This window comes from Quercus suber, unplaced genomic scaffold (assembly GCF_002906115.3).
Source record: "Quercus suber isolate HL8 unplaced genomic scaffold, Cork oak 2.0 scaffold_47, whole genome shotgun sequence".
In the NCBI taxonomy this organism is placed as follows: Eukaryota; Viridiplantae; Streptophyta; class Magnoliopsida; order Fagales; family Fagaceae; genus Quercus; species Quercus suber.
The window spans coordinates 1,837,017-1,859,554 of record NW_027069512.1 but is presented as its reverse complement, the minus strand read 5'-3'; the positions used below and the strand labels follow the sequence as shown (position 1 = coordinate 1,859,554).

The following is a 22,538-nucleotide window of genomic DNA, read 5'->3' as shown; positions in this document are numbered from 1 at the left end:
AAGACAAAGAAGGGGAAAAATAAAAATAAAAATAGAGGAAGAACGAACAAAGAATTAAGCAGCATAGGCCAAGGACCAAATAGTCTTTCCACAATATACACAAGTTCACCCTCCATTTTGGAGAGATTGTGCTTTGGTGCGCTCAAAAAGAAAATAGCTAGGTACCACTGGTTTTCTACCCCCATCCCCTCCCAACCAAATACATCTTCCAACCATTTTCTCTCCTATTTTCATCTCTCATTTTTCCATCCTCCCTAATCATTGTCATGCATTGTATATCTTGGAATATGACACTAGCATTTGGCATTATAATCTTCTATAAGAGCATTGGCATTAGTAGCTCTATCCCAAATGTCATTTTAACACACCAAAGCCTACTTTATCTATTTTAACACACCACTTCATAATACACCATGCACACATCTTCTAGTTTAACCTTCAACACAATTCAGCCAATTAAAAAATTCATTTTAATCCACAACCATAAACCTAATAAAAAATTATTTCACAACCCAAAACCACCCATAGCCACCGGCCACCCTGACCACAACCCAAATCTACCAAAATCCAACCAAATTTGCAACAAAAAATATCTCAAAAACCAACCAAAATCACACAAATTAAAAAGAAAAAAAAAAAAAAGAAAAAAAAAAAAGAACAACCCACCACCACCTAAAACTCACCACAAAAGGATAACAAAAATAGTCGACCCACATCTCACCAACCAGTAGCCGAAAGGGAGAGAGTGAGCGTCTGATAGGGTTAAGAGTGAGGAGGAAGATGATGACCCCGAGAAAGAGAGAGAGAGAGAGACAGAGAGAGATCTGAACTGTAGCAACAATATCGACGAGATCAATGACGTGTGAGGTCAGCAGTGAGGTGAGAGAGGAAGAGGGTTACTGAAAGTGAAGCAAACAAGAGAGAGAGAGAGAGAGAGAGAGAGAGAGAAGAATTTTTTTTTAAAGATTTTTTTAGCATTTCTTCCATAAACGGTTCTGTTCATCCATGCCAAATTTTTTAGCATTTGAAACATGTGATGTAATTGGTTTTGTAGCATTTGGTGTGCTAAAAGCTAAAATTTTATCATTTAGCACTGATGCTTAGAGCACACCTAATGTTAGTGCACCAAGCCACCATGCTATGATCAAGAACCCTTGAATACTAGTACGTCGTGGCCCTGTCCTCTAAAGATGATTCACTTCAAAAAACAAGTAATTATGATTGTTTAAATATTGACCCCTTTTTTATTGATTGAATACATTTTCAATTGATGTGAGGTAGGAATTTGAATAAGCATAGATAATTCATGAGATTATTATCTTGAAATTTGATTATTTGTTTGATAAAATTCTTAAAAATTATAATTCTCAATCACGTTTTGATTCCCATTCCCATGATATGCAAAAATTCTAACTCCCACTCACCTATTTAGGTAGAGTGTGTCCATTCTCACATATCTTATATATAGAATTACTATGTAATATTTAATTCAAATTTACATTTTTATTTTTTATTTTTTATTTTTTAGAAGTAATTATATATTAGTTAACCTAGAACAATATGTATAACTAACAGTCAAGGATATTGTTTTTTTTTCCGTTTTCAAAAATAATCCATTATGGTCAACTTTTTACTTCTTTAGTTACTAAAAGAACATGTATAAAATGATTTTAAACAATTATATATCATATTTTTAATAATGGCATTCTCTATGATATAATTTCAATTCTAAGTATATCCAAAAGACATAAAATATATCTCCTCTCAAAGCAGTTGATGACTAACAAGCAACATAATTTTCTTTTGTATGGAAGGAAAATCCTCAATCTGGATTGTCATATATCTTGAAATTTTCTTGTCAGGCAGTTGGCTTTAATAAAACTCCGCATTGCCAGCCAGAAAGAAAGCTAAAAAAACCTTTTTTTTTTTTTTTTTTTTGAGAATCTCAAAAGAACATCTAAACAAGTTACTAAGCAGCTGAGAGAGAGAGAGAGAGTTAACTTTATCATTTGTAGCAAGATCATGCACATGCAAAAAATTGAAAAAGGTTGTACACTACACAAAACTCCCACTTTTGTAGGATCTATGAGAGATGATTAGCAAACAACTTCACCCCCAAACTTTTTTGGAGGGTCTGATTCTCAGACTCAAATACGCGACCAATTTGTTTTGGTGGAAGACGCATTGCACCAAGGTGCAATCTCCCAGCAATAACAAGAGTTTATTTTACAAAAATCAACAGCAGCACGCTTTTTACCAGTCAACTCAATTTCCAAACCTTCTTAATAAAATTTCAATGGCAAATGATGCAGACCCTAGATTTGGTAATCCAGCCAAAAACTTGACCATTTATTATGAAAGTGAGGCCAAATGTTCACAATTTAATTCAGGAACCCTTGAAACTACAATACCAATTCACAGGTTCCCTAAACCTAAAACAGCTTAAAGGAAGAAATAAAAATAAAAACAAAGCACTTATGGCAATTTTTTTGAACTTTATATTAAATAGTTCACAACAACATATCGACAAATTAGGGCAAAAGCAGAAAATAAGTGATTACCAGGCATCATATAGCAAGCCCCAATAACAATCAGAAGTGAGCCCTATTCTGGCTCCTGCTTTGGCGTTTTCAAGGTGCATGTTACTGGCGGCTGCAAACATAACCAGGGATAAAATGCGACTTTAAATTTTATGATCAGTCACAAATGCTTAATGAAACTTCGGGAATCATAAATAAGCAAGAAGAGTCTTTACACAACATTGACACGGCTACAGAAATAAATAAATAAAAATGGCAAGAAACAAACCATCATTAACAAATAAGTGACAACTACCCAGGAAGCCAAAAAGAAAAAGGAAAACCCCCTGCCCGCCAACAGTCTTAATTTTTTTTTTTTTTTAATAAATAAGTTACACGTGCATGGGTCTTGAATACTTCCAAAGGGAGGAAGTGCCAGTTGAGTCATTCTAAACCTTTTTTTTTCCAGCTAAACCCTAATATTGAGCAAACTGAAAACCACCCCTTCCCAAATCATTTTTTTTTTTAATTTATATTTAACTCCAAACTAATTATGAGAGAGAATGTTTTACAGACCCATCACTATACAATCATATCCATCGACTCCATGCAAACTATGCACTCTAAATGGTGGCTAGTACCTCAGGCATTCAGTGGTTAATCTAAATGCTTTAGCCAAATACAGTGTCGCTAAAGTGGCTAACACCCGTCTACTTTTTCTTTTTGTTCAGGTCGCAGGGGGGAGGGGGAAGGACGAAGGAGAGTATCAATAACATGAGAATATATATATAACCTAGCCAAAAAATAAATTAAATAAACCAATATGATGACTCAAGAACAAAAATGTGACGTAGGACTATTATTTAAAAAACCTGCCACCCAAACTGACACGTTTCACTTTTACTTTCTTTTTTTTCTTTTTTAAATCGGTTCTGGTTCAATGTTAGATATAGCAGGATCCGTCTGTGCATGCAAATAAATGTTTGTGACTGTCTGGGTATTCTATTTTACACACAGTCTACGGTAACTAGATCCCAAAATTACAGCTATGGAGCTCAAATCAGGCAAAAGTGGCTAGTGCTTAATAATATACAAAAATACGAACCATACCTTGCACTGAAGACCCATTAGGGTGGACCTCAACAACGTATCCCCAACAATCCATCTCAACTTTTTAACAAAATCTTCCCTACTAATCTTATTGCTCTGATGAAATACCAACAAAGAAAGAAAATAATCAATTATAATTTTTTTTTAAAGGAAGAACTATAATCAATGATGTATAATACATCCTTTAAAAATAATTACTAACCTTGAATTGTTGATAATGAATGTTCACCAACTCCATATCTTTAGGAGATGTTTCTTTTGAGATAACTTCAAACAACTTGCCAAAAGGCATCCATGGTGATTTGGGAGCCTTCGAAGAATTTGAACCAAGGGTCACAATCTTTTCTTGGCATTTCTTCCCAAGCTCTGGAAATGGTTGACAATTCTCCTGCAGGATAGAGACTTAAAAATTCAACCCCAAATAGTGAACACATCATATTCCACAATTCTCGAGCTATAGGGCAATGTGGAAGTGACAAACAGTCTCCCAAATTCCCTTACTCATACAACACCAATCCACCACAAGCACTCACCACCTCCACAAATTATCAACAATCAAAAATTTTCCCAACCCTGCTATCCAAAGGAATAAACTAACCTTTGTAGGTACTTTCAATTTCCACAATGACTTCCATGGAAAAGATTGCGGATTAGTGGGTTGTAATGCCCTATAATAAGATTGAACTTCAAAAACTCCACCGATTGAAACATTACACTCAAAACCTCAAGGAAGATCCATGCTTTTAGAGGAAACCACAATGGGGTATTGTACATTTTTCCCTGGTATTTATTTTTGGTAAGTTCGGTTGATAGTGTTACACTCCTACAAAGGGGGTTTATGGTTACACTCAAAAACCCCAAGGTTGAAGCATTACACTCAAAACCTCAAAGAGGTTCCACTCTTTTAGGGGAAACCACAATGGGATTTTGTAATTTTTCCCGGGTTTTTATCTGTTGTTGCATTATTACTTTAAGATTGACTTTAGTTGATTTGCATTAACATTTTAAAGTGTCAAATTAAAGTCGTTATTTAATATCCATACAAAAAAAAAAGGAACGTTAGTCATTTTTTTTATTTATCCAAACACCAAAAAATGTTTCCCTTGGCATTTTCAGGAACACCACCACACATTGGAAAACAATCAATTTTCCTTGAAACTGTTTGCAGCTAAAAACATTTTATGCTGAAATAATTGGACTGAAAGTTTGGATAAGATTAAAGAGTTGTTAAATTGACATTTATAATAGAGGCTTGGGTAGCATCTAACTCTTTTCATTTTCTTTTTTCGCACCAATCACACTAAATTGTCATTTTACCAGTTGAATGGTACACATGACAAAGAAAACCCACGTATATATGCTCCCTATCAAGGATCGCTGCTAACAAAACAAAATGGCCAACAAAGAATAAAATACATAAAGAGCCTGCAAAAAAGCTTACTGATACAACTGGAGAGCGATACAACTGCACTTGGCTTTGAGGCCCCTCACAAGTAGTATGGGTTGTAATGCCCTATAATAAGATTGAACTTCAAAAACTCCACCGATTGAAACATTACACTCAAAACCTCAAGGAAGATCCATGCTTTTAGAGGAAACCACAATGGGGTATTGTACATTTTTCCCTGGTATTTATTTTTGGTAAGTTCAGTTGATAGTGTTACACTCCTACAAAGGGGGTTTATGGTTACACTCAAAAACCCCAAGGTTGAAGGTTCCACTCTTTTAGGGGAAACCACAATGGGATTTTGTATATTTTTCCCGGGTTTTTATCTGTTGTTGCATTATTACTTTAAGATTGACTTTAGTTGATTTGTATTAACATTTTAAAGTGTCAAATTAAAGTCGTTATTTAATATCCATACAAAAAAAAAAAGGAACGATAGTGATTTTTTTTATTTATCCAAACACCAAAAAATGTTTCCCTTGGCATTTTCAGGAACACCACCACACATTGGAAAACAATCAATTTTCCTTGAAACTGTCTGCAGCTAAAAACATTTTATGCTGAAATAATTGAACTGAAAGTTTGGATAAGATTAAAGAGTTGTTAAATTGACATTTATAATAGAGGCTTGGGTAGCATCTAACTCTTTTCATTTTCTTTTTTCGCACCAATCACACTAAATTGTCATTTTACCAGTTGAATGGTACACATGACAAAGAAAACCCACGTATATATGCTCCCTATCAAGGATCGCTGCTAACAAAACAAAATGGCCAACAAAGAATAAAATACATAAAGAGCCTGCAAAAAAGCTTACTGATACAACTGGAGAGCGATACAACTGCACTTGGCTTTGAGGCCCCTCACAAGTAGTAATTCCCGAAACATCAATTCTATTTTCTTTAGCAACAAGACATCCTGCCATAAAATCAGAGAGTTCTCATGGTGCATTACTCAAAGGAAGTTCAAAATATTAGAACTTACTAAAAGCAGCTAAGAAAAATTAAGGTCTCCATATATCCTCCACAAAGACATGGCTCAGACTCATAATAAACAGTACAATGTACATAATCTGCCTAGCCGTTTTTGGCCAGGTTGACTGTGTGTCTGTGTCCCATATAAAAAAGATTCAAAAATCAAGATGAACTGCTACACGTGTATATAAGGTATACAAGATCATTTCCAAAGTTCTCCAAAGAGATAATACATTAAACACAAGAAAAAGGAAATAAAGAAAAACATACCACCATCAGCACTGGAAGACATCTTGAAACTGACAACAAACTCTGGAAAAATATGGGTATTCATATTCATATTCCAAACTATATAATGATGTGGGCTTTGAAGGCTATCAACTCCACTATCGAAGTTTTCAGTACTGGGACAACATTGTACAGATCCAGGACTGACAACCTCCACATTTCCCAATATCACACAACAGAACACTACGTATCTTATCCCATTTTCGTCATCATCACAATAACTTGCACTGTAAAGAAAACAAGAGTTGAGTCCTCCCAAAAGAAAAAAATAAGCACAACTCAAAGAAATATGATTATCCATCTGGTAGAGTTAAGACCAAGGGCTTCCCAAAATATAAATAGAGAGGAAAGGGGGTGGCAAAACCTGTATTAGAAAAATAATTTCCCATGTGCTCAAACCTTGTACAACAGTCATAATCTTCATTATAAATATTCATTGTAATTCAAATGTAGATCATATTTCCAAGGGAGTTTCGTGTGTGTGTGTGTGTGTGTGTGTGTGGGTGTGGGTGTAATACTGACCTTATATGCGAATAGTTTAATGGTGCAAGGTGAACTCCAATGCCATATGAGGACATCATTTTGTGTCCACCGTGCCCAAGCCCATATGTCATGATACTAGATAAAGCATCTTTAGTAGCAGCTAGCCAGCCATATTGGACATTTGGATTGCCACGATTCTTCTTGGTTATTTCAACCTGCTTTTCAAATAGCTCTAGCCGAGTTTGCAACAAATCACTAGAGCAGCACTTGACCTCTAGTATATTTGCACTTACAGATGAACCCATGCCCGTAACAAACTTGTCCTTCACGGTATCAAAGTCCAGCATTTCGTGCATAACTACATACTTAGTTGTTTTATTTTCAGCAATTTGTTGATTTTTCCCCCTAGACTTGTGTGAACTGACATCTGAAGTTCGATTATCATTGTCACTGACTTCCAGATCCTCACAGTTACTAACAGATTTTAGTTCAACTTTATTCCGCTTAGCACGAACATTTGACTCTTCAACACATTCCTCTGAATTCGAACTATTCACTTCAGTTAATCCAATCTCAAGCTGCAACTTGATGTCAGGCATCTCATTTGGCTCCAGTAATGAAACAGTTGCATCATCCTCTAACTTAGATTGGCAGAACTCACATGTTTCACTAACACAAGAGGGGAATTCTGGAAAGAAGCAACATCCTGCTTCATCAATCCAAGCAATGTACTTCTGTAAACCTGTTTTCAACTCCAATTCAATCATATACAAAATATCAAGCAATAAATGGCAGCCATTGAACTCCACATTCACTGCCGCATTTTTCAAGTGAAAATGTCTCCTGACCAACTCCACAATGTCTTGAGGATAATCAGTCCACTCACCGTTTTGATAATACAAAAATCGTTGAGGAAGCCCACTTTTACTGAAATTCATATAGTTTTTAAGTAAAGATCTCTTCGAGCATGATCCATGCTGACTTTTGCATGAATCTGATCTCTTACGCTTACCAACCCTGCCAAAAGATAAGTTCAAGCCAGATCGTTGTGACGACACTTGTTGGCAAACTCTAACTATTTTTTTTGTGCATCGAGCTGCCCTTTTCCTGTCCAAACAGACAACATTTCTTGCCCCATCATCCAGTACTTGGGCCCACTTTGCTTCCATTATCTACAAGAACTATCACTATTCACAAAGTAGATCCTAAACACTAACTATAAAAGTAATGTACAAGTCTTCACTTGAATATCTGGGATGGAGGACCCAATCAACAGAAAAGGATTTTGCAAAACCTGAAAAAAAGAAATCACTTCTCATTTCTCACATGAACATATCTCAGTCAAAATTTTCTTGCAAAAAAGAAGATATTCTTTTATGAGGGTTTTCTTTTCTTTTTTTTGTGCAGAGAGTAGTAGGTTAGAGCCTTATCTTATAATAACCGTGTGATAAAATATAATTTCAACTCAAATGAAAATGAAACATCAAAAATTGAATTCCAAATATCTCAGGAATAGATACTAATACTATGAGATAAACAAAGAAAAAAAAAAAAAGAACAATAAACAATCTGGAAAAAATGCACTATATACAAAACCAAGGAGCTTAGTTCAAATGATACCTTGTTTCCCCATAAGAACGTAGTGGGAGTGTGGTTTCATGGGTTCAGAACCCAATGGGTGTGAGGATAACTTCCAATTCAATATCAACATGAATTTCACATAGAAAATTGAGCAATTAAAAAAATTTAATGTTACATTGGTAAATGCACCCCTCCCCCCGCAATTCATTTCTACAACCATTCTTTGCCTCTTTCACTCTCTCAGTTTCTTCCTTCCTACTCAACCACTATTCTTTGATTGTTCGTTTCTAAATTTAGATGAAAATTTGTTAATAATTTTTCATTTAACTTTAATTGAATATGAACTGAGAAACTTTTTTATAAAAAAAATATATTATCAAATAGGCTTTCTATAGAATCTAATTGTTTATATTTGTTACTATTATTATTATTTTTTTTCATAAGTTATATTTGTAACTATTTATGTATATATATAAAATATGAAAGCATGTTAACCAGATCAATTTTTGGGTAATGTATTCTGTCAAACAATTTAACACTTTCATTAATATGCGGGTAATGTATTCTGTCAAACAAAATAACTCATTTATTAATATGGTTAAATAGGTTGAGTTCCTCAAACAAACGACAATTCTACTCCTTCCAAACAAGTTCATCAAACAACCCGGTACCATGTTACAAATATCGGAGCAATGCTTTCTGAACCAATTCCTCCAACAAAACAACCACCTCACAACAAAACCTAGCATGACCCAATGAATCCCAAATATCTAAAACACACACCACACAAAGCACGGGCAACCTCACAATGAAATAAGAGTGATCCATTGAGTCCCCATTACTTTGACACATACAACACCAATTCACTAATGACAATCCCCTCTTCATAAGATTATCTATCATGAGGATCCAACCTAGAGCTGCTGTTCACATAAAGAACACAACCCTTTTAGGAACCTTAATGGACCAAATACCCTAACACGGAAATGGGGAATTAGTAGTACCCTGAATCTCTTGACAAAAAGACCGGGTATTGAACTGAACACTTCCTTTGAGACACCAACGCAACTTGTCACTCCCCTCACCCCTTGGAACTCGAGAATAAATATAATCAAGAAAAGAGAATACTACTAATTCCCAATCATGAAAATTTCTGTGAAGTCTCAGATTCCAACTCCTATAATCCCCATCCAACTAGTGGCTCAAAATATATAAAAGCTTAAAATATCAGGGTAAAGAAGCTTAAGAGGCCCACCGATCATGCCAAAAAAGAGTATGATTACCCTCTCCAACTTCAAGAACCAAATGTTGAGAAAATCTATCCCATCATGCTCTTATACCACCCCACCTTGTCTTCCCCATATTTAGTGGCAATAACCCTTCGCCATAAATAAGAATTTAAACTGCCCAAACCTCCATAACCATTTCCCTAGCAATGCTTGAAATACACATCCTCCTAACCCCAAACCACTCGCATCAACGGGTAACAAACCTTGTCCCAGGCCACCAAGGAGTATTTTAAGCCCTCCTCTAATGCCCCCATATATATATATATATATATATATATGAAGCATGGGTGCGTTTCGAGACTTGGGTGGGTGCGGGACTCCGAAATTTTTGAAAAAGGTGGTGTGGGTGCGGCGGACTCGCGATTAAAAAATTATTAAAAATATTTTTATTTATATTTTTAATATATTGCTAAGCATACTTTTTCACATTATATAAAATATACCAAATTTAAGAGCAATAGTAGATAATAATACTGTCCAGTTGGTCCAATGAGAGAGAGGACCATATTAAAAATTTGTAAATCACAGCAACCATATTAATAACAAAACCTTTTAACTCCCACAAAAACCGAAAAAACAAGCAAAAAAACACAGCAAGCACACAAATTTTCTGACACCCAATTCATTTCTAAGCAATTTGAAAGAGAGAAATCATAAAAAACAGAGAGCAAAAATTCAAGAGAAATATACAGAATAAAGTTAAATAAGCAAGGATTTAGATTTAGTTTTTGGGCTAGGCTTCTTCTCTTCAGGCAACAACAAGAGCTGGTACTTGGGCATATGGTACAAGAAGACCCCGGGCGTAGTTGTGTGAATAGCGAACCAGAACAGCCCAGTCACAGATCCTTCTGGAGTTTTCACTATCAGCAACAATGGAACACTTGTTCTTCTCAACCAAAGCAACCACACTATCTGCTATTCAAATCCATCCAGTCCAGCATAGATTCCAGTTGCTCAACTTTCAAGTTCTGGTAACCTTTTTTTTTTTTTTTTTTTTTGAATTTCGGCCTTTACTCGACAATTTCGGAGCTTAAACAAACCATTTCAGCAGTTTCGGCTGATAAGGCCCGAGTCAGCCCGCTTTGAGTCGCGTCAGCGCGAGTCAGGGAAACCCCGTGGCAGCACGTGGCCCGACGCGCGGTTTGCGGCGTCCCTCCCGCGTCGCTACATCGGACGCGGATGCGGCTCCTCTAGAGCCACATCCGTGCATTCCAGATATATATCATTGAATTATTTCCAATCTATTAGCCATAGATTTAGGGATGGTAAACAAAGATTAGAAGAATGTTGGAAGGCTAGTACTCTTCAACAAAGTGAGTCTACCTCCCTTTGATAAGTAGAGCTGCTTCCAACCCCAAAATTTCATTTCCATCTTCTCCAAAATGCAATTCCAAATAAAGGTTGCCTTAAACGGAGCACCCAAAGGCATTCCCAAATATTTCGTTGGCAAAACTATCCACCCTACAACAAAGAATACTTGCTAAATTATCCAAGTTACTCATCTCTCCAATAGGAACAATTTCACTTTTCCCCACATTAACCATCAATCCAGTAACAGCTGCAAAACATATCAGAGCCATTTTGATGGAAAACAAATGTTCCCTGGAAGCATCACAAAACATTATGGTGTCACAAGGAAAAAAGATAAGTGAAACACTAACTCCAATTGAACTATTAAGCCCTACATGAAAGCCACATATTAAGCCCCTCTCCTCAGTTTTATTCAATACCCTGCTCAAAACCTCCATGATTCGAAGAAACAAAAGAGATGAAAAAGGGGTCACCTTGTCTCAAACCAGCAAAGGATACATTAACCAAAACTAAGAAGCAAACAGTGGTGACACGTCTCTTAATCCATCCTCCATCATCTCTCCCCAAAAGATAAAATAGAGATCCCAATTCACGTGACCATAGGCTTTTTCTAATTTGCAAATCACACCCAAACCACGGCTCTTCAATTTGCTATCCAGTCACTCATTAGCAATGTGTACTGAATCTAAAATCCGCCTACCTCCAACAAAATAATTTTGAGCCTCTGAAATGAGTTTCTCTAATACTACCCTCAGTCTAGTAGCCAACACCTTAGACAGCAACTTATACACACTACCAAGAGAGTCAATTTTGTACCAAAGGTCGTACCAGTTTGGTCAGAGAAACGAAATATTTCGATACCAATCAATACCGGTGTACCATTTCGGAGTTACCGCTACATATATATTTTAAAAATTATAATAAGTTACTAAAACAAATATTCATATTTTTTTTACTCATATCTCTTCTACCTTGTCAATATCTTTTTTTTCAGCACTCTTGTATTCTCCTTAACTCACTACTCTCTCCCCTTAATAATTGATATATTAAAAGCTCCTAAATATTTAAAGACTAACGGATAGAATTGATAGACTGATATACTTTTTTGTTGTGGGGTGGAGGGGGGGGGGGGAATGAACCTTTAAAAAAATTGAAATGATTTACGTTAACCGATAACTTTTTTTTTTTAAAAGCATAGTTTTTCCAATTCCTAAACCCACCCAATCAATGGGGGGGGGGAGGAAATGAACCTTTAAAAAAATTGAAATGATTTACGTTAACCAATAACTTTTTTTTTTAAATGCATAGTTTTTCCAATTCCTAAACCCACCAAATCAACTCCTAGAAGTCCTAACTCATTAGGATTTCTTTTTTTCTTTTTTTTCCATTCTTTTTTTCACCTCCACACATCTTGCTTACAGTTGTAGCCCATTAGTTTTTCATTATAAGTTTCCTTTTTTTTTTAATTTATTCTTTTTTCACCTCCACACGTTTTGCTTTGAGTCTTGTCACTTGCTTCTTGATTGACTACTTAGTTTCTACTTTCAAGTGAGTGTACCAAAACAAAAAAGAGAGACAGACACATTGAGAAATAAATGAAGAAGATGAAGGGGCTATAGAAACAGAGGCCGGAGAAACACAGGAAAAGAAGAAATGCATAGCAGAGACAAATACGAAGAAGAGGAGAAAAAACCGAGGTAAGAGTGAGGAGGTGGATCTTGAAATTTAGGGGGTTTTCTAAGTTTTTTTGTTTCACTTGGTATCTATTTTCTGGCCGAAATCCGGTATTTATCCCAGTATGTCCGAAATGGCTTCGGTTCAGCCGGTATTTAAACCGAAACAAAACAAGAGCATTTCTGTACTGGCCTAAGCACCAGTACAGCAAATTTCAGCGGTACTGGTCGGTACGGTACGAAATTAACTTTCTTGCACACTACCCACAAAATTAATAGGCCAGTAATCATTGATATTCAATGCATTATGATTCTTGGGAATTAAGGCTAGGAAGGAGGCATTTAGAGACCTCTCAAAAACACAAAGCATGTGGAAATGCTCAAAGAAAGCCATAACATCTCCTTCCACCTCCCTCCAACATTTTTGAAAGAAAGCTATGGTAAACCCATCTAGGCCAAGGACTTTATTGCCCTCCATCTCTTGCAACACTTGACGGACTTAATCTCTAGTGAACTCTCTCTCAAGCATATGCCTCTCATCCACCTTAGTACACTCACATCCACCTTAGTACACGCAAATCTAACTCATCCACAATAGGGCACCAAGTATCCATCTCCTGATACAATTTTTGATAGAATCGTTCTACTCCAGTACGCATTATAGTCTCATCCTCATAAATCACACCATCCACCTCAATGCCGATAACATAATTAGCCCTTCTATATGAGTTAGCCAATCTATGAAAGAAATGGGTATTGTTATACCCCTTTTTCAACCATAGTGCACAGGACTTTTGTCTCCGAAAAATCTCCTCCAGATATGCCAATTACTTAATTTCACCTTTAAGCAAAGTTCTACAAATTTTTTCCTCATGCGAAAGACCCTATGACTCTTCTCTAGCATCCAAACCCATTAACTCGGTCAATAAACTCTTCTTCCTAAAGGCCAAATCCCCAAATTCTTTATTCCACTTCTTCAAATCTTCCTTAAGTGCCATCAATTTTTTAGTAGCAATGAAACTTGGAGAGACTATGAAGTGATACCCATTCCACCACTGCTGAATTTTCCCAACAAATCCCTTTACTTTCAGCCACATATTTTCAAATTTGAAAGCACAACACAGGGACTAACACCACCAGCCTCCACCATACGAGGACAATAATCTGAAACAACATGGGGAAGAACTCTCTAAGTCACATCCACAAAATGATCTTCCCAATCCACTAATATCAAAGTCCAATAATTTTGGACATAGATGGTGCATCGGAATTCCTAAACCAAGTAAATCACCAAGTTACAATTTTCAATAAAATCTGAGAATGCAAACATGGCTGAACTAAAAGAATCACAGCCAAGCCTCTCACTCAGATGATTACATTTAAGTCTCATTGTTGCCTCCCAGACAAAGAAGGACCACTCTCGTGCAAGCCCATTCAAAACCATCCACTACACCCTTCAAAAATACAATTACTAAAAACTAACCCACAACTGCATTAATCTTCACAAAAGCCCTTCAATCCCAAACTGCCAACACGCCTCAGATGTGTGATCAGCATTTAAAGCAACCCAATCAATTGAATAGTCCAATTTAGTCTCCCAGATGCAAACAATATCAAAATTCCACTCCTTAGAGTAAATTCTTCACAACATCCCTCTTATGGGAATTATTTAACCCCCTAACATTCCGTGATCAAATTCGCTTCATGGGTAACCACTAATTGATCCTACCCCATTCAAAGGAACCTTTGCCCCTACTACCTTAAGTAGAATGCCCATCATAATTAACTATAGAAATCAACCCTTTTAGCTCCCTAATCCTCTTTTAACCTACATTGATAGGTCCAATATTAACCAACTTTTACTAAGTCAAGGCATTCTAGCTCAAGTATGCAAAAGGGAGCCAAACATTGTTCCTCACGCTTCACAATTGGGAAACCCACAAGTTCACTAAAAACTTTCATCATTAGAGACCCCCCTTTCGAAGGCACCAACTCAGCCTCCCCAAGTTCACCCTCTTCAACTTCCTCTGCTAACATTATCTCACTATCATCTTTGGGATCCCAACAAGAGAAAGATGCACAATCCAAAGTCACATTCTCCTTCACCCCACACAAAAACTTACTTGTATCAAAATCACTTCGAGCCCAAGGAAGTAAAAATAACTCAAAACTCATTGATCAAACCCATCATGAACAAAATAAGGAGAAAACAAGTTAGGACTCCTCAAAATTTTTAAAACTGCATATCAGCCCGCCCATCGACCACCGTAACCAATAGCAGAGCAATAAAGAGATCAAATGCTGCCGCAACAGTCACGACCTCTAGGTCGTCAACTCATTGAGTTTAACCCGAGCGCCACCACCATGCCTTCAGAAGAGCCAAAACCCAACACCCCCTCCCCCTATCCATCAGAACCCTCTCCCGTCTCTTGGGAGCTCCAACCTACCCCTATGCCAAAACCCACCTCCCAGGTTAAACCCTTAGCCTCACAATACTGTTGGTTACACAAACTATCAAGCGAGGCTACGGCTATGGGAGTTCTGCCTTTGGGTCAATATAAATTGAAGAGTGGGCCTCTATATTACTACCACGAACATCAAGCCCAATTTTTTTAAGAGTCTCGGGCCTAGTTTTACTCTTAACAACCCATTGAGTGGCATTAGTGCCAGCCCAAAACACCACAGGTTTTCCATCCTTAAGCTTAGTAGTTTTCAAAGCCAAGTATGCTACTGAAATATAGCTCTTCCATTTTTTAAAGAGACTTGGTGTCTAAAAGCTTCACCATATCCACCATAAATCCTTTTCTTTACCGACGAGTTTCCAGAATTTTGAAAATTCCTTAACTTCTGCAAATTATCATTATTGTTGGGATTTTCCCAATTCCGACCCACCACCCATAGCACTGTCCAGGTTCACCACCATTGCCTAAGTTGGATTTTCACCAAAAAAGAAGCAATGCACCTCTCTCAAAGGCAAACTTACCAGACCGATTGGAACCTTCGAGAATCATGATACGTCCTCTTTTGACTCCACTGTGATACTCTGCTATTTCCACACAAAAACCTAGCTTTATTCAACCTGCAGCAAAATTGCATCTTCTTAAGGTTGTCCCAGTCTTGTCTTCCCTACCCAAATGGAACTTTTAACACTACGTTTACTCTCATGAATGGCGTAAGGGTATGGTTGCCCACCATCAAAAGATAAAGAAAAATGCTTTGCATCAATACGAAAATTCCCTTTGCTACCTCCTAATTCATTTCCTTTAGGAATAGGAATAGGATTTTTCAAAATGTTTTCCAAGTGTTAATGCTGGGGTGAGTTTATTTGTGCAGTGGTTGAGGTGGTTGGGGTGGATTTACTTGTGAAGGTGGTTGAAATGGTTGCAGGTTGAGCGATTGCAACAGTGAAGGTCACTATGTACTAGTTGAGGAATGTTAGTCTGGCCAAGGGACAAAATGTGTAGGGGGCATGAAAACAATGGAGGACAAGGGTAGAAGCCAAAAGGTGGTGGAAATAAGAAAGGGAATTGGGGTGGTGGTCCAGTGGAGGGAAAAGCAATGGTAGGTGGGAAGGAGGTTGAAGGAAGTATGAAGATGGCTGTTGAGGAGGTGAAGAGAGAGGGAGGAGGAGGTAGCGAGGTCATGGGGAAAAAAAGAAGAAACCGCAACACATAGGGAGTATACTATGGAATGCTCCCCAAAAAATAAAATAATAAAATAATAAAATAATAAAATAAAAGACATGCCATCTACAAAATCATAACGAGTTCAAAACAATGAGCTTCCGAAAGAATTAAGAATGAACATCCATACGATCCAAAAATTCAAGTATAGAGAAACAAGAAGAAACTCCCCCAATCATAGTACAATATTCATAGAGTTCTTAGAAAAATGTTCTCAGTATCTTGTGTCGATTGCTCTTCACCTTCAAAATCCTACGATATATATCTCTCCAAATGGTCCACATGATACAATGAGTAGCCTAAAAAACTAACGATTATAAAGACACCTAAACACTCCCCTCCAAGAAAAACATCAAATCCATCACCAGCCTTGGCATCACTCACCCCACCACAAAAGCAGTAAGTGAAAAGTACCACAACTCTTGGACTATGGGGCAATGAAGAAGCAAATTCTCTCTACTTATTTGCCAAAAAAAAAATCATCAAGTCCACAGGTTGTATGTTGGATGCAAATACAACTATGATTTAAAGAACAATATTCAATAGACTCCAAATTTGAGGAAAAAAAAAATTCCCAAAAGGTGATAACCACTTGAACAAAGTTCTCATCAGCATCATCTAATCAAAAGTCGACCTCTCACACTCAACAAAATTTCTTACATTTCTCTCCATCCAAACTCACCCGTCAAACAATGAGGAATGGCCTTCCAAGTCTCCCTATTGCAATGCCCACTGCCCAAAACAACCTTGCCAACTTGCTAGTAAATCGGCAACCCTCTTTGGCATCACCCACTAAACCCCAAAAGAGCAAAGACCATATCCCATAACTCTTTGGCAATAGAGCAGTGTAATAACAAATAATCCACTGTCTCTCCATCACTTTACACATACAACACCAACTAACGAGAATAAAATTATGCTGTCACAAGTTTTATGTTGTTAGAAATTTTCCCCAAGGAAGCTGCCTAGAGAAAGAATGCTACTTTTGTTGGTGCTATAGGCTTCCATATGTTTTTCCAAGGAAACAACTCATGAGCTAAAGCTCTACAATAAGTTCAAACCCCTTCTAAATAGTCAGCTAATAGCGGGCCTCCAGCATAGCCTATCATCTTCACAACCTAGCACTTCTATAGAATAGAGTAAGTCCAAAAACGATGAGAACAACTCCAATTCCAATCCTGAACTGCCAGAATAAAATTTAACTCCCAATGAATTGAGCCATTATGCAATCTCATATGATCCACCACTAATGCTTCCTTATCTCAAGCAAGTCAAAACTGCTCAGGGAAAGATTCCTTTCAGTGTTTCATTACCACACCAAGCATCAAGCCACATTTTTGACCTAGTATCGTCCCCTAAACTCCCTTTGGATATACTTCCAAAAGCTAACCTCATGTCTCTGAAACAACTTTGGCTCCAACCCCCCACCCCCAAAATAAAGCCATAATTCCAATTAGGGCTGTCCATGGGTCAATTAGGATCGGATTTGGGTTAGCCCAAGCACATTGGATCTGCAATCATGAAACCTGCCGCCAACCTCAAGGAATACAAGTCATCAATCCATTGTAGTCAAAGGCGAGCCGGGTGCTCGTCTAGGCACTCAGGCGAGGCGAGGCGCCACTAAGGCGCTATAAAGGCTCTAAGGTGAGGCGCTCACCTTTAGAGCCTAGGAGAGCATAGCGACCACCTTAAGCCATGAAAAACGCGCTAAGGGAAGAGCCTCAAGTGTTTTTTTTTTTTTTTTTAGTGAATTTTAAATTTTTTATAGAAGGTGGTTGTTAAAACTATTTTTATTATTAGATTATTAATTTAAAAAGGCATGTTATAGAACCTATTGGTAGTTAAATTTATTTACAAAAGTATGTTGTAAAACTTGTTGGATTAATTAATTTATATAGAAGCTTGTTGTAAAATACGTTCTTTGAATAACTAATAGAGCCTAAACCATGTTAATACTATTTTGAAATAATTTGTTAGACCTAACTCCTTTATAAAAACACACTGAAAAATAATTTACTATAATATTTCAATCAACTAGGTACATATGATTTAAGTTTACATGTATAATAAATATATTAAGAATTTAACGTCTTACTTTACTCGGGCTAGAGCCTTTTGGTCGCCTCACGCCTCAAACAATATAAGCCCTTAGCACCTTAAGGTCGCCTTTCGCCTTTAACTACCTTGCATCAACCGCCAAGGACTAAATTGTCTAACGGTTGGATAATTCAAGACTGCCTAAAGTTTGGTGGCGTCAACGCATGTGGTAACTTCAAAATCAAATGAAGACTCACTGGATTTGACCATTATCCCCTTATTTGGTCATAATCTCCTTAGATTTGGTGGAGATCTTGCCAGATTTGGTGGAGATCTCACCAGATTTGGTGGGATCTTGACATATTAGTGAAAAACGACAACATTGAAGGAGGATTACAACGGTTGATCTCACCAAATTGTGAGAACGGTAAAATTGACGAAGGAAATGACAAATTTGAAGAGGAGAACAGTGGCTTGAAGGCAATTTTGGTTGGATTGATTGGAGTCCAGTTGTAGTAAACTAGAACCGCCACCCGGTCTTATGTAATCATATTTTAGAGTAAGAGACCCGATGCCAACCGATTAACTAATCGGATCAATCAATTGCAAGTTTAGTTCACCACAAGTCAAACAGTTTAGTCAAGTCCTGGTCTTGGATCGCCAGCCCTACTTCCATCCTACTACCCGCCTCCACAAAGCCTCCCTCTCCACACCATATCTCCACAACCATTTCCTTAGTAGGGCTTCATTGATTAGACAAATATTCCAAACATTCAACACCCCATTCGGATATGCGGGGTACAAATTTTGTCCCAACTCACCAATGGAATTTGGACGGTGAATCACATCATGTGCAAGTATAGCGCACTGCACGTGATACATCTATTGAAACCATTAACTTCCTCTTCATTAGGTTATTAAAGGTCAATATGAAATTCAAAGATTCTGCCCAAACAATAAAAAAATTTAAAAAAAAAACCACCTTATGTGGTACTTTGCTACCCCAAACACTTTCCCAATGGGACAAAGATGTTGGCACATGTTCATAAAAAAATAAATTAAAAAAAAGATTTTGGCGCATGTACACTAAACTGCCTTTGCAACTAAAACGCCGTGTACAGCTCAATGTAAAATGTTTTCAAAATATAAAATATTTTCAAGTGAAAAATTTTCAGTTGTTTGGTTGCATCCCAAAAAATGCTTTGGAAAATATTTTAAGGGGCTTGGTTGTGTTCTAGAAAATCCTCTAGAAAACACATTCTCTCAACTTCCAAACAAATATTATAATAGAAAATCCCATATATAAACCAAATCAACAAAAAACAGAACCACAAAAAAAAAAAAAAAAAAAAAAAAAAAAAAAAAAAAAAAACTTGGCAGGCTAGAGTCACAAGCTTGGTGGAATGGCCGAAGGGCATATCATTAAAATAGTCGTTTCGGTGGGCAAGAGACCATCGATCAGAGAAAGAAAGTTCGGATGTACCAGATCGATCGATCAGAGAAGTGAAGAAGTGACGGCGGAAGTGAAGTAATATCCTTCTTAAATGGTTTAGTTTAAGATGTTCTCTGCCTTGCTGCTGAGTTTGTACAGAAGGGAGTCTAATCATGGAGCTCTAGCCGACGTAACCGGGGTCTTTGCTTGCTTTCAACAAAGGCAAAAGCGCTTATTTCCCTCTGCTTAATCGAGTCGTCTTGTATATTGATCACCAGGCATTGAAGTTCTTGAACAGTCAGAAGCACATGAAGAACATGCACGCTAGGTCTTTCGCTACCCCAAACACTTTCCCAATGGGACAAAGATGTTGGCACATGTTCATAAAAAAATAAATTAAAAAAAAGATGTTGGCGCATGTACACTAAACTGCCTTTGCAACTAAAACGCCGTGTACAGCTCAATGTAAAATGTTTTCAAAGTATAAAATATTTTCAAGTGAAAAATTTTCAGTTGTTTGGTTGCATCCCAAAAAATGCTTTGGAAAATATTTTAAGGGGCTTGGTTGTGTTCTAGAAAATCCTCTAGAAAACACATTCTCTCACATTTTCTCAACTTCCAAACAAATATTATAATAGAAAATCCCATATATAAACCAAATCAACAAAAAACAGAACCACAAAAAGAAAAAAGAAAAAAATGATCTTTCTCAAAACTAAGCCCCGATCGTGAGAGAGTGGGAGAGAAATAGATTGAGAGAAAGAGAAAGGTAAAGGCAGTCGAATCATTGGGTGGGTCTGAAGGAGGTGACTCCAAGCCGGTGAGTGGAGGCACAAACTTGGGCTAGAGCCACATGTAAGCTCTCTCTCTCTTTCCTTCAGCTAGCAGAGGTGTGACCGTGTGAGTGAGAGTGGAAAATGATTTAAAGGTAAATTGGAAGTGTAAAACTAATTACACTCCACGTCACCTTCTTTTACGGTCAATTGAATTTGTTTTCAGTTTGGCCGTATTTTCATGTTTACCCAAACACCATCAAGGGTGTAAAATGTTTTCCCAAATTTCTTTACAGCCGAAACAAACACAGCCTATTCTATTTATATCTTTGAAAAAGTGGGAATTCCTTTCTCCCCAAAGGGTCCACATCAAGAAAGATGGAATCATACTCCAAATCACCAGCCTTACCTTAACAAGACCACATACCCCATCCTAAAACAAGCTTGATTTTATTTTCTCTATTGATTAAATACAAATATTTCACCCTTGAGTACCTAATGCCACCTAATACCATTTCTAATTAGATGATTTATTTTATTAGCCCCTCATCTCAAGTGCTTGCAAGATGCAAGTTTGCAATTAGTTATGGCAGGAGGCCCCAAACATAGGGGATTTCAGAGTAACATTTAACCATCAAGGGAAATGATGCACAATTAGGCTTAATCATAGCAGCAAATGTGTAATTTTCCCAAAAATTAACATATGCAGGAGCTGTGCACACCAACACATCAATGTATATACAAAATTACATATGCTGATAGGTAAAAGCACACTACCTGCGTGAGGCGAGTACGCCTCTTTTAAGATAGAATTTAATCAACTTCAAGTAAATAGCACCTTATGGGGTGTGTTGTGGAGGAGGGTAGAGAGAGAAAAAGGCATAATAATTTGACCAATCATTGCATGAAAAAATCATCAAATAGCTATAGACTAATTCTAGCACATGGTATAGAAGTATACAAGCATACCATATTTTGTGGTTAACAGCCATTTTGCGCAAGTCCTTTTTCTCCCCAACATCTCTGCAAGTCACTAATTACAGAACTACTTCCTTCCCTCTTCAAGCTCTCAATCCGCTAGCATACCAATGCAAATCAATCACAAGACAAACAAAAATTAACATACATCCTTATAAACTCAGTCAGTTAGATATAAAAAGACCTCCACAATCCTGCAACATCCATTGTCTCAAATTTAACAAATAGTTGAGTCAATTCAGTCAAATAAAGATTGACTAAACTCTTATTTCTTCATGAAGCCAAAATGTAGGAAATCAAAAATAGGCATACCTCTGGATCTAAAAACAAAATATCCAATTATTACAGTTTACGAACAAACCTAACTACGACTCTGTGACTTCAATAATATATACTCCTGTGGAAACTCTTTAATTTCACCAATAGAAAATTAAAAAGTGAAATTGAAATCCTCTTCCATCGAAATGAAGTAACAACAACAACAACAACAATTGCAGTTCTTACAGTTATTTTTTAGGTTTGTCATGGTGAACCAAATAGTCCCAACACTGTCACAGAAAAGGGATGGAAATCGATGAGAAATTAGAAGAATCAAAGAATTGAAATTGCTATCATAGTGAGATTAAGAGAATTACCTTTGGATTTGAATCGTCGATGAGACCTAGAAATCTACAAAAAGAGATGAACGGCTAAGAAGGTAAAGAGACTCTCTCTGGCTCAAGCATCAACACTGATTGAAGTTTGTTGTACCTGTTTGTATTTATCTACTTCTCATTTCTCAGTTTGATTGACACGTTACAAATATCTGCGGATTCCTTTCCCTTCTCCACTCTTCCAGATTTGGTCCCATTTTTTTCTTTTTCTTTTTCTTTTTAAATTTATATTTGGAATATTAATCGCAAGCTACTAGGTCAACGGTGTCGTCTGAAAAGTAAAAAGCCATTCAGCTAGACTCCTACA

General features: G+C 37.0%; 1 protein-coding gene across 2 annotated transcripts; it reads right to left on the bottom strand.

Moving 5' to 3' along the window:
* Window positions 1–2,320: 2,320 nt before the first annotated feature.
* Window positions 2,321–22,456, bottom strand: LOC112010536 (inactive poly [ADP-ribose] polymerase RCD1-like). Of its 2 annotated transcripts, XM_065771674.1 has the most exons (10): window positions 22,329–22,456; window positions 22,214–22,247; window positions 22,083–22,126; window positions 21,570–21,677; window positions 6,861–8,115; window positions 6,321–6,565; window positions 5,894–5,994; window positions 3,832–4,017; window positions 3,630–3,725; window positions 2,321–2,652 (listed from the first exon to the last, which is right to left on the bottom strand). In XM_065771674.1, exons 5-10 carry the CDS (start codon window positions 7,988–7,990, stop codon window positions 2,605–2,607), a joined length of 1,806 nt encoding a protein of 601 aa, XP_065627746.1. In that variant the 5' UTR covers window positions 7,991–8,115; window positions 21,570–21,677; window positions 22,083–22,126; window positions 22,214–22,247; window positions 22,329–22,456; the 3' UTR covers window positions 2,321–2,604. The 2 variants fall into 2 exon arrangements, with proteins under 2 accessions (XP_065627746.1, XP_065627745.1); XM_065771673.1 differs by having other exon boundaries at window positions 22,214–22,443.
* Window positions 22,457–22,538: the final 82 nt, after the last annotated feature.

Excerpts from the sequence above, each read along its gene's own strand:
- LOC112010536 (XM_065771674.1), bottom strand. The coding sequence starts at position 7,990 with ATGGAAGCAAAGTGGGCCCAAGTACTGGATGATGGGGCAAGAAATGTT. Across the intron at positions 6,566-6,860 it reads TTAAACTATTCGCATATAAG|TGCAAGTTATTGTGATGATG; the intron begins GTCAGTATTACA and ends TTTTCTTTACAG. Across the intron at positions 5,995-6,320 it reads GTCTTCCAGTGCTGATGGTG|GATGTCTTGTTGCTAAAGAA; the intron begins GTATGTTTTTCT and ends ATTTTATGGCAG.